General features: G+C 41.1%; 1 protein-coding gene across 5 annotated transcripts in view; it reads right to left on the reverse strand.

The window, feature by feature from the left end:
• LOC140199279 (ATP-binding cassette sub-family B member 6-like) overlaps window positions 1-17,312 on the reverse strand; it is a 265,085-nt gene that overhangs the window by 61,102 nt on the left and 186,671 nt on the right. For all 5 annotated transcript variants that reach the window (XM_072261069.1, XM_072261072.1, XM_072261067.1 and 2 more), the window contains 3 exons: window positions 6,972-7,146; window positions 2,189-2,301; window positions 243-337 (listed from right to left, as the gene is read on the reverse strand). In XM_072261069.1, coding sequence (XP_072117170.1) covers window positions 243-337; window positions 2,189-2,301; window positions 6,972-7,146 — 383 coding nt within the window. The remainder of the gene's footprint in view (window positions 1-242; window positions 338-2,188; window positions 2,302-6,971; window positions 7,147-17,312) is intronic.

The raw sequence follows: 17,312 nt of genomic DNA on the forward strand, positions 1-17,312 counted from the left end.
CGCAACTCCCATACCAGCACCAATCCCTAAATCACACCACTAGTCAGTCACAGGCCTCCAGTCAGTTTCTGTTTGTATTTTTAAACACATATGGTAGGAAATTTGGAACAGGACTGTGCTGCACATTCGAAAACAGAAGCTTTTTTTGTTTCAGACTTAGTCAAAGCAATGGGCACAATATTAGAGTTTAGCTAGAAACATATCAGCATAAATTTTGATTCAGTCTTTCTTGCAGCACTTACCTGTGAGCCACAATGATTGTGGTCCTGTTAGCACACACTTTGGCAAGCGACGCTTGAATATTCCTTTCAGTTTGTGTGTCAAGTGCAGATGTAGCCTATACAAACACAAGAAAAGGGCATGGTAAACATCAAAAATAACATCAAAATATCAAGATTCAAGGTTGTTTCATGCCATTTCCAATATACAAGTGTAAAGGAGAACAAAATAATTTTTACCCTGGATCTGATGAAGCATAAACAAAGCACCATAAGATAAAGAATACAATAATAAATATAAATACATAAGATAGCTTATATACATTGATTGTATGTCCATAAAGTGATGCTAGGCACAAGGGTGTCTGTACATAAGGTGACTATGACAGAAAATGATAAAGTAGTGGTGGTGTGGTGTGTGGAGGGGTGGGTTAATGGTTAATATTCATTGGAAAGTAACATCAAAATGACAAAGAAGTTAAAGTGATGAAGAAGACTCAGAAGTTTATGATATTTTACACCATGACTATACTGGCAGGAAAAAAAACATTATAATACACACAAAATGCTGGAGGAACTCAGCAAGTCAGGCAGCATCTATGGAAAGGAATAAACAGTCGATGTTTCAGGCTGTGACCCTTCATCAGGAATCAGAAATTAATCTTTCAATCAGAAATTGAACCCCAATCACTCATACTGTAACGCATTACGCTAACTGCTACACTACCATGCTGCCCTAATGTATTTAGTGCTATTCTTAAACAATGATTCCAAGTTTTAATCTTCTGGTCCTCTGGTATTATGCCCATCGCCAGAGAGGATTGAAAAACAAAAGTCAGAGCTTATATTTCTGCCTGTGTTTCTCTGAAGATCTAGAAAACATTTTATCTGGGCTGGCAAAGATCTCAGAATCCTGAACATTTCCTTTTCCTTTATCTTTATCATTGTTAGTATCAGACATTCTTCTTTAATTACAGCTTGAAGATAGAGATTCATTTTACTGACCCCCCCAAAAAAATGATATAACTTCATCAATCTGTTTCAAAGCTTACTGGACCTCTCCTTTGTAAAACAAAGTTCAAAGTAAATTTATTATCAGAGTACATATATGTCATCATTTACTAACTTAAAATTCATTTTCTTGCAGGCATTCAATGAAAAGCAACTAATGTGCAAAAGACTGAATGTGCAAATATAAACAAACAAATAAATAGATTAAAAAATACAAGAACATGAGTTGTTGAGTTATTGAAGATGAATCCATAGAGTGTAGAATCAGTTCAGAATTGAGACGACTGAAGTTATCCACGCTACTTCTGGAGCCCGATGGCTAAAAGGGTATAACTGTTCATGAACCTGGTGGTATGGGACCTAAGGCTTCCTGTACTTCCTTCCCAATGGTAGTAGTGAGAAGAGAGCATGGCCTGGATGGTAACCCAGGGTGTTTGATGATGGATGCTACTTTATTGTGGCAGTGATCCATGTAGATGTGCTTTGCCTATGATGTCTGTGAACACTACCTTTTGAGTCTAGATTCATTTACAGTTGTGGTTGTGACAGCTTTTAACTCAACTCTGTTAGCTTTAGTACTGAGAAGATGGGTAGTAACAGTCTTTTCCCCAGGGTAGAGAAGTCCACAACTGGGGTTCATAAGTGTAAGGTGAAGGGAAAGTTTTATAGGACATAAGGGGTAACTTCTTCATGCAGAGGGAGGTGAGAGCATGGAACGAGCTGCCAGAGGACAATGCTATCATTTAAGAAACACTTGGACAGGTACATGGAGAGGCAAGCATATACAGAAAATTGGGGATAGGTGGGTGGGCACCGTGGTCAGCATGGATTCCTTGGACTGAAGGGCCTGTAACGTGCTGTATTGCTCTATGAATCTTATTGGTTTGAGCATTCCAGACAACGTCTGTGCCTGTCACCTCTCAGGTATTGAACAATTTGTACTTTTCCTTCTTACCTACCTCATCCAAAAGAATGATTTGAGGTGCCTTCAGGATTGTTCTGGCAATTGCCACTCGCTGCTTCTCTCCTCCACTGAGCTTTAGGCCTCTCTCACCCACTTGTGTATCGTAACCTGAGTATAAGAACAGATGGAGTTTGTAAGTGCCCTTCTAGAGTGGCACAGTAATGCAGCCGTGATAATAACACTTCACAGCGCCACTGTCTGTAAGGAGTTTGTATGTCCTCCACCTGGTCATGTGGTTTCCTCCAGGTGCTCCAGTTTCCTCCCAAAGACTTACAGGTTAGGGGTAGTAAGTCATGGGCATGCTATGTTGATGTCAGAAGCATGGTGACCTGTGGGCTGCCCCCAGCACCTCTTCAGACAGACTGTGTTGGTCAATGACACCAATGAAACATTTCACTGTATGTTTTGATGTACATGTGACAAATAAAGTTAATCTTTAACAAGGGAGAAGAGAATCAGGCAATAACAGGGCACAAACGCTAATATCATTAAAGGGAAAATTATTGGAAAATTTTCTTGAGAAATAAATTAGTATTTATAAAGGCACAGATAAGGAATTGTTAAAAGGACACATCTGAATAAGTGGATTTTTCAAGATGTTCTTTTGTGTGAAGTGAAAAGGCATACACTTAGATGTCCAGCCTGTCAGCCCACTTAATGGTAACCTGAGAAAGCATGTGAAGAAATGAAGTGCCTCCTGCTACACATCTTCATAGGAAGATTGATGTGATATGCACAACTATATGTTTTGATGTACATGTGACAAATTAAGCTATTCTTTTTAACCTCTATCTTTTAAGACATGGTGAGTCATAATTTGTATCTCAAACATTCAAATGGCTACAGAAAACCTATGCAATTTGTACACTAAACTATACAAAAGTCTGCATTTATATAGTGCCTATATAAGGTACTGGGTATCCAAGGTCACTTTATAGTTCAAGTTCAATTTTAATTGTCATTCAACCATATACATGAAACATCCAGGACAACAGTAAACAATACAGTATGTACAGCCACACATTGCACATATAATTCCAATAGCACATACTGTCACAATAAACTAATATTAGCACAAGTGCCTGAGTGTCATGGCCTGAAGATTGATGGTGCATGGGATGTTGTCCTGGAGCTATGTTTCTGCAAGAACAAGTGCACAGGAGCATAAACAAGCAAAGCAATTAACACTGAGACAAAGGTAGAAGCATCAAGTGGCAAATGAAGTAGGTTTTTTGGGATAGAGAAACGTGGAGATGTTTCTGCTTTGTGGAGATGTAAGCCAAGATGGCTTACAAACATAAAATTCATGGTCATTTGTGCTGACCCTAAAGAGTTCTAATCTAATTTACCCAAACATCAGATTCAGAGTTATTTATCACATAGACATACTTTATTGATCCTGAGGGAAACTGAGTTTCGTTACAGCTGCACCAACCAAGAATAGAGCATAAATATAGAAATACAAAAACCACAAACAATCAAACAACAATATGCAAACTATGGCAGATGGAAATAAGTCCAGGACCAGCCTAATGGCTCAGGGTGTCTGACCCTCCACGGGAGGAGCTGCAAAGTTCGATGGCCACAGGCAGGAACAACCTCCGATGACGCCCAGTGTTGTATCTCGGTGGAATATGGCCGGAGTCCAACAGCAAAAAGTTCAATTGAAACAGTGAAATGTGTTATTTGTGCTAGCAATTAACACAACCAAGTGGTCAGCCTGCAAGTCACAGAGTACTCCAACACAGAAACAAGCCCTTTGGCTCATCTAGTCTCTGCTAAACTATTTTTCTGCCTGGTCCTATTGACCAGTATCTGACCATAAATCTCCATATCCCTCCCATCCATGTTCTTATGCAAGCTTCTCTTAAATGTTGAAAACAACCCCACATCCACCACTTCCGCACTCATTCCACACTCTCACCACCCCGAGTGAAGAGGTTCCCCCTCATGTTCTCTTTCGACATTTCACCTTTCACCCTTAACCCATGACCTCTAGTTCCAGTCACGCCCAATTTCAGTGGGAAAAAAGTCTGCTTGCATTTACTCCACCTATCCTTATAAATTTATATAGCTCTATCAAATATCCTGTTAATCTCCTATACTCTAGGGAATAAAGTCCTAATTTATTCAACCATTCCTGATAACTCAGGTCCTCAAGTCCCAGTAACATCCTTGTAAACTTCCTCTGCACTCTTTCAATCTTACTGATAAGTATCGCCACACATTCTGGCTCCAACATAACATACCATCAGTGTTCAGCAGAACAACAACAACAACAATGACAGAACAAGAACGCAACAGCAAAACAAATGCCTTTCCACCTAACTCTCTCTCTCTCTCTCACACACACACACACACACACACACACGACCACCTCTGGCCACCAGTCCTTGGCCCCAGGCTCAGACTTGCATTGGTATTGGTTTGTTATTGTCACATGTATCAAAAAACTGTGAAAATCTTATCTTGTATGCAGTTCATACAGGTCAAATCATTACATAGTGCATTGAGCTAGAAGAAAGTAAAACAATAACAATGAAGAATAAAGTGTAAAAGCTACCAAGAGAGTGCACGTAATTGCTAATGTGCAAAATCATGACAAGATAGATTGTGAGACAAAGAGTCCATCTTATTGTACAAGGGGTCTGTTCAGGTATCGGATAACAGTGGGGTGGAAGCTGTCCTTGTGCCTGGTGGTACATGCTTCTAGGTTTTTGTATCTTCTGCCCGATGGAGGGGAAGAGAAAGCAAGGTTGTGCCCTCAGCCCCCTATTCTACTCCCACTAGGTGAGTAGAATACATAAGACAATAAAACATACGAGCAGAGTAGGCCATTTAGCCCATTGAGACTGTCCCATTATTCCATCATGGCTGATTTATTATCCCTCTCAACACCATTCTCCTGCTTTCTCCTCTTAACCTCTGACATCCTTACTAATCAAGAACCTATCAAGCTCCCCAATGATTTGGCCTCCACAGTCTTTGTGGCAATGAATTCCACAGATTCATCACCCTCTGGCTAAAGAAATTCCTCCTCATCTCCATTTTAAATGGACATCCCTCTATTCTGAGGCTGTGCCCTCTGGTCCTAGACTCTGCTACTGTAGGAAATATCCTTTCCACATCCAGGCCTTTCAATCGGTTTCAATGTGATCACCCTTCATTCTTTCAAACTCCAGCAAGTACAGGCCCAAAGCTGTCAACCACCCCTCATATGTTAACCCTTTCATTCCTGGAATCATTCTCATGAACCTCTTCTGGACCTTCTCCAATACCAGAATTTTTTTTTTAAGGAGCCCAAAACTGCTCTCAATACTCCAAGTGCAGACTGACCAATGCCTTATAAAGCTTCAGAATTACATCCTTGCTTTTATATTCTAGTCCTTTCAAAATGAATGCTAACATTACATTTGCGTTCCATACCACCGACTCAACCTGCAAGTTAACCTTGACTCCCAAGTCTCTTTGCACCTGATTTTTGAATATTCTCCCCATTTAGAAAATAGTCTACATCTTTATTCCTTCTACTAAGGTGCATGATCACACACTTCCCTACACTATATTCTATCTGCCATGTCTTTGCCTATTCTACCAATCTGTTGGAGGTCTTCTGCAGACTCCCTGGGTGCAAGATCATGATGAGATAGACTGTGAGGCCCAAGAGTCCAACACTTTGCATGCCTCAGGACTTAGATTTGTCTGATATCTGAGACATATTGGTGGCCTGCCTGTCAAATGGTTCGGTGCCATTAAAATGCAGTTCCAAAAGTAGAGGGTCAATAGGTGAGTGACCACTGTTAACGTTTAGAGGCCAGAATAGGCTTAGAAATCAGTCTCCAGAAAGAGAGGGGAACAGACCCAGCAGTCAAGCCTGTGACTTAGTTCTCAGTTACAGGGCGATGTGCCATTTTCATTTGTGGGTGACGCATCTATTCAGCTAATCAGGGACGAGGACCCAGAGAATGGCATGGCAATTAAAGACTGCTGAAGAACACACTCAAAGTTCCATTCATGACAGCAGCTATATTTCATTAGGAGTTTGAGCAGATTTGGTATGTCACCAAAGACTCCAGATGTACAGATGCAGAAAGTTGCATCATCCTCTGGAGTGGGGGGGGGGGGCAATGCATGGAATCGGAAAAAGCTGCAGAAGCTTGTAAATTGAACCTGCTCCATCTTAGGCACTAGCCTCCCCACCAATGAGGACACCTTCAAAAGGCAATGCCTCAAAAAGGTGGCATACATTATTAAGGACCTTTACCATCCAGGTCATGACCTCTTCTTATCACTACCATCAGGGAGGAGATACAGGAGCCTGAAGACACACACTCAACATTTTAAGAAAAACTTCTACCCTTTCGCCATCAGATTTCAGAATGGTCCATGAATACTACCTCACCATTTTGCTCTACTTTTGCACTACTTATTTAATTTTTTTTTTAAAGCTAAGAGATTTAAAAATCTTTTTTTATATTGCTTATTTACTTTTTTATATTTCTTATTGTAACACATACTAATCCTTTTGTATGTATTGGGCTCTACTGCAGCTGCAATACAGCAGATTTCATGACATATAAGTCAGTGATAAAGTTTATTCTAATTCTGAAGAATGCTTGCTAGCATATAGTGATAGCAATAACATGCCTGCAAGTAAACATGCAGTAATCTGATGATTTTGTGGACATAGGATGCCAGTTCCAAATGTTTTAAACCTTTAATCATAGGCTTTAAAAGACCATCTCCTGATTAAACACATCAAAAATACAGATCAGTACCTTCAGGAAATGTGATAATTCGTTCATGAATATCGGCTGCTCGAGAGGCCTCTTCCACCTCCTCATCGCTGGCAGTCACTCTGCCATACCGAATGTTGTTCCTAATGTTGTCGTTGAAGAGGACGGTGTCTTGTGGCACTACCCCAATGTGTGAACGCAAAGAGTGCTGCTTCACCTGCCAAACAGATATGGAGATCTTCAGAAGAAACCTTAGGACCTCAGTCAGCATTACATTAACCAAATCAGGACTGCTTGCAACGCCAAGAGACAAGTAAAACATTTTCCTTTCGGGTCTTTCGCCATCTCATGATGCCTTGCAGTGATCAGTTCAAAGTTCAAAGTACAATTTATTCTCAATGTATATTCTTTCTCATTTTCTTGCAGTCATTCACAGTTGAACAAAGAAATACAATAGAATCAATGAGAAACTACAGACAGACAAGGACTGACAAACAACTAATGTGCAAAAACAAAACAACTATTGGGAATAATTAATCAGTAAATATATAATACTGAGACCATGAGTTCTTGAAAATGAGTCCATAGGTTGTGTTCAAAGATCAGTTCAGTGTTAATGCTGGTTCATTTCCTGCTGTTCTCTGTATGCAGTTTGTATGTTCTCTCTGTGACTTCGTGGGTTTCAGAATCAGAATCAAGTTTATTATCACTGACATACTGTACATCATGAAATTTGTTGTTTTGTGGCAGCAGTATATTGCAATACATTAACATATACTATAAACTACAATAAATAAAAATACACAAATAATTAGTGAAAAAAGAGAGCAAAATAGTATTTGTGGTTTCATGCACCACTCAGAAATCTGATGGCTAGGAGGGTGAGGGGAGGGGCAGGGTGAAGAAGGTGTTCCTAAAACACCCCTCCGGGTGCTCCGATTTCCTCCCACATTCCAAAGATGTACAGGTTAGGGTTTGTAAGTTGTGGGCTTGCTAAGCTGGCACAGAAAGCATGGTGACACTTGCAGGCTGTCCCCAGCACATCCTCCAATTTGTTGATCATTGATGGAAACGATGCATTTCACAGTATGCTTCGATGTACAGTACTGTGCAAAAGTCTTGGCGGGGGGGTGTGTGTATGTATGTGTGTACATATGTGTGTGTGTATGTGTATATATATATATATATATATATATATATATATACATACACACACCTTGCCTGGTGTTTCAGGGCTGGATGTATCTACTCCTGACACTTCTTCTCTGCCACCCGACCCATATCCCTCCTGTTGCATTTCACCCTCACCATTCCCAACATCCTTTGCTCCTGCCAGATTTACAAACTCTCTCTCCACTCCACATTGACAAAACCGGTACTGTGCATAGGTCTTGGGCACACTAGCTATATATGTACATAAGATAAATAAAGATAATATTTAAGTGTTTTCCAGGCAATTGATATTTTATGTAGTTACTATTATAGGAAGCTGGCAGCCTATTTTCCTACAGCATTTTAACTAATAGGACTTGACCTTTCACCAAAGCTTATAATACGCTATAAATGAATGGGTTTATATCTCTGACTAGTTGAGTAGGTATAGCAGCTACAGGTGAAAATAGCATGTGACAGTGCTACTGAGACCAAGGTCTCAGGTTTGATTGCTGGGTCTATTGCCATCTGTCATAAACAGGGAACAAATTCAGAAACCGGAGGTGCAAACAGGTTTGTTGAGTCCTGGTGTAGGATTTCCTCAAGGTTAATTTGCAGCTTAAATCGTTGTAAGGAAGGCAAAAGCAACGTTAGCACTAGAATATAAAAAGATGTAATGCTGCAATAAGGCATTGATCAGACTCCATTAGGAGCACCTTGAGCAGTTTTGGGCTCCATATCTATGAAAGAGGAGATTTACGGTAATGATCCCAGGATGGAAAGGGGCACTTGAGGAGCATTTGATGGCTCTGGACATGTATTCACTGGAGTTCAGAAGAACAAGGGGTGATCCCATTGAAACCTATCAAATAGTGAAAGCCTTGATGGATGTGGACAGGATGTTTCCTACAGTGGGGGAGTCTAGGACTGGAGGGCACAGCCTCAGAATAGAAGGACGTTCCTTTACAGCAGAGATGAGTAGAGATTCCTTTAGTTACAGGGTGGTGAATCTGTGGAATTCTCTACTTCCGGGGTGACATCAAGAAGGCAACTCGTGCGAGCAGCTCCGATGGAAACCGTCAAATATTCCCCCTTCAGACTGCTGCAGCTGAGAACCACAATTAAATCAAAGGTCTATACAGCTACTAATATCATTTTAAAATGATTTAAAAATCTATATCTACTCAAAGTCGACGGAATTTGAATGGACTCTGGTCACCAGCGTGGTTTTCCTTTAAGGCAGTGGAAGAGAGGATGTCGCTCTGGTTTAAAAATTTGTCTAAGGAAGCATGGCTTTCGACTTCCAATACTGACCATCTTGCTGGCAAACATATAGTATCTGGTAAATAAAACTGAAGATCTCATAGGTAGATTGCTGCATCAGAGAGACATTAAAAGCTGCTGCATTTTTTGTTTCACGGAATCTTGGTTGCCCTCACCATCCTGGACGCAGCAATATAGCTTGATGGGTTCACAATACACTACCAATGTAGGACTGTTGAGCCTTTCAGAGGCAGAGTAGGTAGAGTATGCTTTATGATCAAACCCTTGTGGTGTAGGTGCTGTCCCAGACCTACTCACCCAACCTGGAACATCTCGCGATCAAGTGTCATTTATTTTATCTGCTGCAGGAGATTTCAGTGATTACCTTGGTAGCAGTGAACGTCCCACCTTGGTAGTGTCAAACAGGCTGTAGACGAACTGAGCAACGTAATAAACAAGCATGAAACAGAACATCCTGATGCCTTCTCTATCATTTTGGAGGATTTTAACCAGGCCAGCTTTTCCAGCTTTGGAGGATTTTAAAAGTCTCCAAATAATTATTACCAACATATCACTTGTGGTACCAGAGGAACCAACACACTGGTTATACCACCATCAAGAGCACTTATCATACTATGCCACGCTCACACTGCAGCACCGGTAGTGAGGACCAAGAAAATATGGACAAGGGAAGTACAGGAGTACTTATTGGACCACTTTGAATCAGTGCACTGGACTGTATTCAGGGATTCATTTTCAAGTTTGAATGAGTACACCACAGCTGTCACTGACTTCATTAAAACCGGTATGGATGAGTGTGTGCCTACGAGAACATACTGTACATACCTAAATCAAAAACTGTGGATGAACCAGGAGGTTTATAGTCTGCTGAGGGTGAGACCTATGGTATTCAAGTCTGGCAACCCAGGTCTGTACAAAAAAAACAGGTACAGCTTGCAGAGGGCTATCTCGAGAGCGAAGGAACAAGTTCAAACAAGATTGAAGGCGGAATTGGATGCACATCAACTCTGGCAGGCTTTGTAGGCCATTACTTCCTACAAAGTGAAACCTAACATCATGAATGGCTGTGATGCTTCACTCCTCGAATGAACTCAACATCTTTTATGCACACTTTGAAAGGGAGAATAAAACTACAACTGTGAGGATCCCTGTGATCTCTGTCTTGGAGGTCAACATCAGGTATTCAGTCAAGATGGTGAACCCTCACAAGGCGATAGGCCCCGAAGGAGTACCTGGCATCGCTCTGAAAACCTGTGCCATCCAATTGGCAGAGCTGTTCAAAGATATTTTCAATCTCTCATTGCTACAGTCGAAAGTTCCCACCTGCTTCAAAAGGGCAACAATTATACCAGTGCCCAAGAAGAGTAGTGTGAGCTGCCTTAACGACTACTGAAACTCACATCTATGGTGATGAAGTGCTTTGAGAGGTTGGTTACAGCTAGAACTAACCCCTATCTCTGGAAGGACCTGGACCCACTGCAATTTGCCTATCGCCACAATAGGCTTACGGCAGATGTGATTGCATTGGCTTTTTATGCAGCATTGGATCACCTGGACAATACAAATACCTTTGTCAGAAAGCTGTTTCTTTGACTACAGCTCAGTGTTTCATACAATCATTCCTACAGTTCTGATCGAAAAGCTCCAGAACTTGGACCTCTGTACCTCCCTCTGTAAATGGATCTTCAACGTCCTAAGTGGAAGACCCAATCTGTGCTGATTGGACGATCAACACTGGCGCACCTCGGTGATCTGTACTTGGCCCACTGCTCTACTCTCTCTGCACCCATGACTGTGTGGCTAGGCACAGCTCAAATACCATCTATAAATTTGATGATGATACAACTATTGTTGGCAGAATTTCAGATGGAGATGAGAGGGTGTACAGGAGTGAGATAGATCAGCTGGTTGGGTGGTGTTGCACAACAACCTTACACTCAACGTCAGTAAGACTGATAGTGGTCTTTAGAAAGGATAATACAAGGGAACACACGCCAGTCCTCATTGAGGAATCTGAATTGGAAAGAGCAAGCAATTTCAAGTTCCTGGGTGTCAATATCTCTGAGGATCTATCGTGGACCCAACATATTGATGCAGCTACAAAGAAGATACAATATTGACTATATTTAACTAGGAGTTTGAGGAGATTTGGTATGTCACCAATGACACTCCACCATCTGGTATGGTGGGGGGGGGGGTTACTGCACAGGATTGAAATAAGCTGCAGAGATTTGTTAACTTAGTCAACTCCATCATGGGCAATTGCCTCCGTCGTATCCAGGACATCTTCAAGGAGCGAAGCTTCAAAAACATCATTAAGGACCCACATCACCAGGTCATGCCTCGTTCTCATTGCCATCATCAGGAAGATGGTACAGAAGCCTGAAGGCACACACTAAACAACTCAGGAACATCTTCCCCTCTGCCATCTGATTTCTGAATGGATATTGAACCCATGAACACTACCCTACTGCAGCGGAAATTCTGCATGTCATTAAAAACCTTGGGAAACTTCTATAGATGTGTGGTGGAAAGTGTATCGACTTACTGCATCATAGCCTGATATGTGAATACCAATGCTTCTAAGCAGAAAATCTTACAAAAGTTAGTGGATTCGGCCCAATACATCATGGGTAAAACCCTCCCAAATCACTGAGCACGTCTACATGAAACATTGCCAAAGAAAAGCAGTATCCGTCATCAAAGATCCTCACCACCCAAGCCATGCTCTTTTCTCGCTGCTACCATCAGGTAGAAGGTACAGGTGCCACAGGACTTGCACTAATAGGTTCAAGAACAGTTACTACTGCTAAACCATCAGGCTCTTGAACAAAAGGAGATAACTACATTCATTTAAGGACTCTCCTATATTGTTATTTCATGCTTTTTATTTATTGTTGTTTATTTATTATCTGCATTTGTACAGTTTAAGGTTTACAGTCACTGCTCTATAGATTTACCACGATTTACGCAGAAAAAAGAATCTCAGGGTTGTATGTGATGACATGTATGTGCTCTGATAATTTTTACTTTGAACTTTTCAATTTCTATTTTTGCACTATGTATTTAATTTAACTATTTAATATATACTTACAGTAATTCACATTTTTTCTATTATTATGTATTATATTGTACTGCTGGTGCAAAGACAACTAATTTCACGACATATGCCAATGATATTACCCCTGATTCTGATTCTGAATTCATTTCCACACACAGTCACTGGGTATATTTTAAGTGGAGGTTCATAGGTTCTTGATTAGTAAGTGTCAAAGGTTACAGGAAGAAGGCAGGGGAATAGGGTTAAGAGGGATAATAGATCAGCCATGATGGAACGACGGAGCATACTTAATAAACCGAATGGCCTAATTCTGCTCCTCTATCTTATGGTGTTATTTCTCTCTCTCTGGGTATGCTCTGGCTTCTAAATATAAGACCATAAGACCCTAGGACACAGGAACAAAACTAGGCCATTTGGCCATCAAGTCTGCTCCAGCATTCCATCATGGCTGATAAATACAGAATTGCCTTTCTTTTGTTCTCCCATTAAGTTAGAAAGTCAGGTGTGAGATCTTAGTCCTGAGGCTAAAGGATGGGAAAGGGGATGAAAGTTGTTAATTGAAGAACATGCCAAGTAAGAACGCTAGACTGTTCACTTTCAATTTTAAAACAGGTGTGTTAGAGATACCGTGTCAGCCATAGGCTTACTGTTAAAGCCTTGGGCTGAATGGGGTTTTGTGCCCATTTTTTGAGCCTCATTTTAGATGTACATGTGGACTCTTGCACTCTTCTTGAGAATGACAAGGTCGGCTAATCCTTATTTTAAGAGGGGTAAAGCACGTAACTCATTTTCCCCGATCCTAAAGTTCAAATTTCAAAATAAATTTATTATCAAAGTACATATATGTCACCATATACTACCCTGAAATTCATTTTATTGCAGACATTTGCAGTAAAACAAAGAAATATAGTAGAATCAATCATTTTTTATTGATGATATGAAAAGCTATCCACGAAAACTGACAAACAACAAATGTGCAAAAGACAAACTCTGCAAATACAAAAAAAAATTAATAATAATAAAAAAGTAAATAAATAATACTGAGAACAAGAGTCCTTGAAGGTGAGTCCATAGTTTGTGGTAACGCAAAGACAAGGAAATCAGCAGCTGCTGGAAATCCAAGCAACACACACAAAATGTAAGTGTTGAAGGAACTCAGCAGGGCAGGCAACATCTATGGAAAAGGTAAACAACCGACGTTTTGGGCCAAGGCCCTTCATTCAGTCCTGATGATGACTCTCGGCCCGAAACGTTGACTGTTTACTCTATTCCTAGATGCTGCCTGTCCTGCTAAGTGCCTCCAGTATTTTGTCTGTGTTCCACAGTTTGTGGAATCAGTTTAGTGTTGAGGTAAATGAAATTATCCACACAGCTTCAGGAGCTTGATGGTTGAAGGGTAACAACTGTTCCTGAAATTGGTGGTGTGGGACCTGAGGCTCCTGTACCTCCTGCCCAATAGCAGCAGTGAGAAGAAGGCATGGCCTGGATGGTAGGGGTTCTTGATGATGGATGATGCTTTTTTGTTGTAGCATGCTTTGTAGATGTGTTCAATGGTGGAGAAGGTTTTTCCTGTGATGGACTGGACCATATCCACTACTTTTTGTTGGCTTTTCCGTTCTTGGACAAATGTGTTTCCATACCAGGCCATGATGCAACCAGGTAAGATATTTTCTACTGTGTATCTATAGAAGTTTGTCAGTTTTGGATGACATGATAAATCTACGCAAACCATGAAGAAAGTAGAGGCGTTATTGAGCCTTCTTTGTAATGGCACCTACATGGTGGTATAAGGACAGATCCTCTGATATGATAATGCTAAGAAACTTAAAGTTACTGACCCTCTCAACTTCTGACTCCTTGAACAGGATTCTGTGTAACATCATGGTGGACATTTTGTTACAATCATTGGATAAGAGCAGGTATGGTTTCAATGCAGTCATATTGGCTTTTGCACTTTCTTGGCCTTTGCTAATGATGTGGCCCTCATGAGAGTCACTGGCTGACTAAATGGAAGAAGTTTAATGAAAAAGCTAAATAATACCCAAAAAAGAAACAGCAGGACAGGATGAAGGAGCTTCGAAGATGTGGGAAGAGACTTTCGCTTGGCATTAACACTGAGAGGGAGCTGGCCAAGCAGCCAGTTACATAGAGCATAGAACACTATAGCACAATACAAGCCCTTCAGCTCACAATGTTCTGATAACCCTTTATCCTATTCCAAGATCAATTTAACCCTTCCTTCTCACATTATCCTGAATTTTTCATTCATTCATGTACCTCTCTAAGAGCTTCTTAAATGCTCCTAATGTTTCTGCCTCTTCTGCCATCCCACTCTCAGTGAAAACAACTTAACTCTGACATCCCATACTTAAAAGTTATGCCCCTTGGTATTAGCATATCTGCCTTGGGAAAAAGACTCTGGATGTCCACTCAGTCTACGCCTTTTATCATCTTGGGGCTTCAGAGTCTGGAGTTTCAATAGGTGCATTTAATGTCAGAGAAATGTAAACAATATACATACTGAAAGTCTTTTTCTTTGCAGACCCCCATGAAAACAAAGAAGGCCCCAAAGAATGAATGACAGTCAAAATATTAGAACCCCAAAGCCTCGCACCCCCCCACCTCCCATGCACAAGCAGCAGCAAGGCAATGACCCCCACCCCCAACCCGACCAGTAAAAAAGCATCAGCACCCTCTACCGAGCACTCAAGCGTTCAGCAATCCCAGCTCCTCTGTAAGGAGTCTCTGTACGTCCTTCCCGTGGAATGTGTGGGTTTTCTCCAGGTGCTCTGGTTTCCTCCCACAGTCCAAAGACATACCATGTAGGTTAATTGGTCATTGTAAATTATCCCATGATTAGGATAGGGTTACATTGATATTGTTGGGGGTTTCCAGGGTAGCATGGCTCGAAGGCCGGAAGGGCCTATTCTGCGCTGTATCCCTAAATAAAATTTCAGAAGTAAAGTTGCCCTCCTCTATCATGCTGACTCTCATCCTCCTTCTCTCCAAAGAGAAAACCCCTAGCTCGCTTAATCTATCATGGTAAGACATGCTCTCTAATCCAGGCAGCATCCGGGTAAATTTCTTCTACAGCCTCTATAAAGCTTCCACATCCTCCTATAATGAGGTGACCAGAACTGAACACAATACTCCAAGTGTGGTCTAACCAGAGTGTTAAGTTCAATATATACAGGACCTTTTTAAATGTTTGGAATAAGGGGGATTGAATTTTTTCTCCTCCAGCTGATAGTTCTACAGAGGGAGTGGGTGGGTTGGGAGTATATGAAGCAGATAGACCATAAGATAAAGGAACAGAATTAAGCCATTCAGCCCATCAAGTCTGCTCCATCATTCCTTCATGCTGATTTATTAACCCTCTCAACCCGTCTCCTGTCTTCTTCCATTACCTTTGACTTTTTTAAACATCAAGAATATATCAACCTCTGCTTTAAATATACTCAATGATTTTGACCTGTACAGCTGTCTGTGAAATGAATTCCAACCTCTGTTTAATTCCTCCTCATTTCTGTTCTAAAGGGACATCCTTCTATTCTGAGGCTGTGCTCTCTTGTTCTAGACTCCTCCACCATAGGAAACAGCTTCTCCACATCCACTCTATCTTGGTCTTTAAATATTCAATAGGTTTCAATGAGATCCCCCTCATTCTTCTAAACTCCAGTGAGTACAGGCCCAGACCCATTAACACTCCTCGTAGTATAACCTTTTTAATCCCAGGATATTTCTCATGAATCTCCTCTTGTCCTTCTCCAGTGTCAGCAGATCCTTCCTTGGATAATGTGCCCAAAACTGCTTACAATACTCCAAGTGCAGTCTGACTAATTCCTTATAAAGCCTCAGAATTACATCCTTGCTCTTGTATTCTATTTAAAAAATAATTTAAAAATAATAATAAAAAGAAAGCTGGAATCATTTGCAAGAGCTTTGCAGCATATGGACGTCAGTGTCAGGTATACATCAAACATATACGCAAACGGCCACTTTGTGCTGTTCGCCAAGATTAACATCAAGGAGACAAGGTGTCAGGTCAGTTTTTTTTTAAATTGCATCTCAATCCATCCAGATGCTGGCAGCTGCTCACAGTTCTGTGATCAACCCTGTGCAAGCCTCGGGCACAGGCAGAAAAGGCTCTTGGTAATAAGTCCCATGTGAGGGAAGGACATGAAAGGAATGGTAATCTGGGGACAGACTCTGGTCCACTAGAGCGATCAGTGCAGCTTCAAAGAAAGAGAATCAGTGCAGGGAAAGTTTGCTGCAGGGAGCTTCAGTGAGAGAGCATCCTCTTTGACTTTCTACCATCAGGCAGAAGATTCCAATACATATAAACAAAAACGATCAGAATGGGAAAGTTTCTTCCCTCAGGCCATTAGGCTTCTGAATCCCTGCCACATCACATTCAAAGTGTCACTGGTTAATCTGCTCTGTACCTTACAATATTTAATTTATGCACTTTATTTATGTGCTATTCATATGTAGATTTTATCCTTACTTTCCTAAATTATTGTGTGTTACATGTACTACTGTGCTTTACACCCTGGTTCAGAGAAACGTCTTGTTTGACGATATACATGTACAAAGTTAAATGACAATAAACCTGACTTGAGCTCAGTGAGACCTTCTCTTACCTGCTGCCCTCTCTGTCCATACGAACCCACCCACCTTCCCTCCACCTCCTTATTCTGGCTTCTGCCCCCTTCTTTTCCAGTCCTGATGAAGGGCTTCAGGTCTTTATTCCCCTCATAGGTGCTGCCTGACCTGCTGAGTTCCTCCAGCATTTTGTGTGTGTGTGTGTGTGTGTGTGTGTGTGTTGCTCTGGATTCCCAGCATCTGCAGAATCCCTTGTGTTTATGATTTCCTGCTCCACTACA

The sequence above is a fragment of the Mobula birostris genome, chromosome 6 (assembly GCF_030028105.1).
Source record: "Mobula birostris isolate sMobBir1 chromosome 6, sMobBir1.hap1, whole genome shotgun sequence".
NCBI lineage: Eukaryota > Metazoa > Chordata > Chondrichthyes > Myliobatiformes > Myliobatidae > Mobula > Mobula birostris.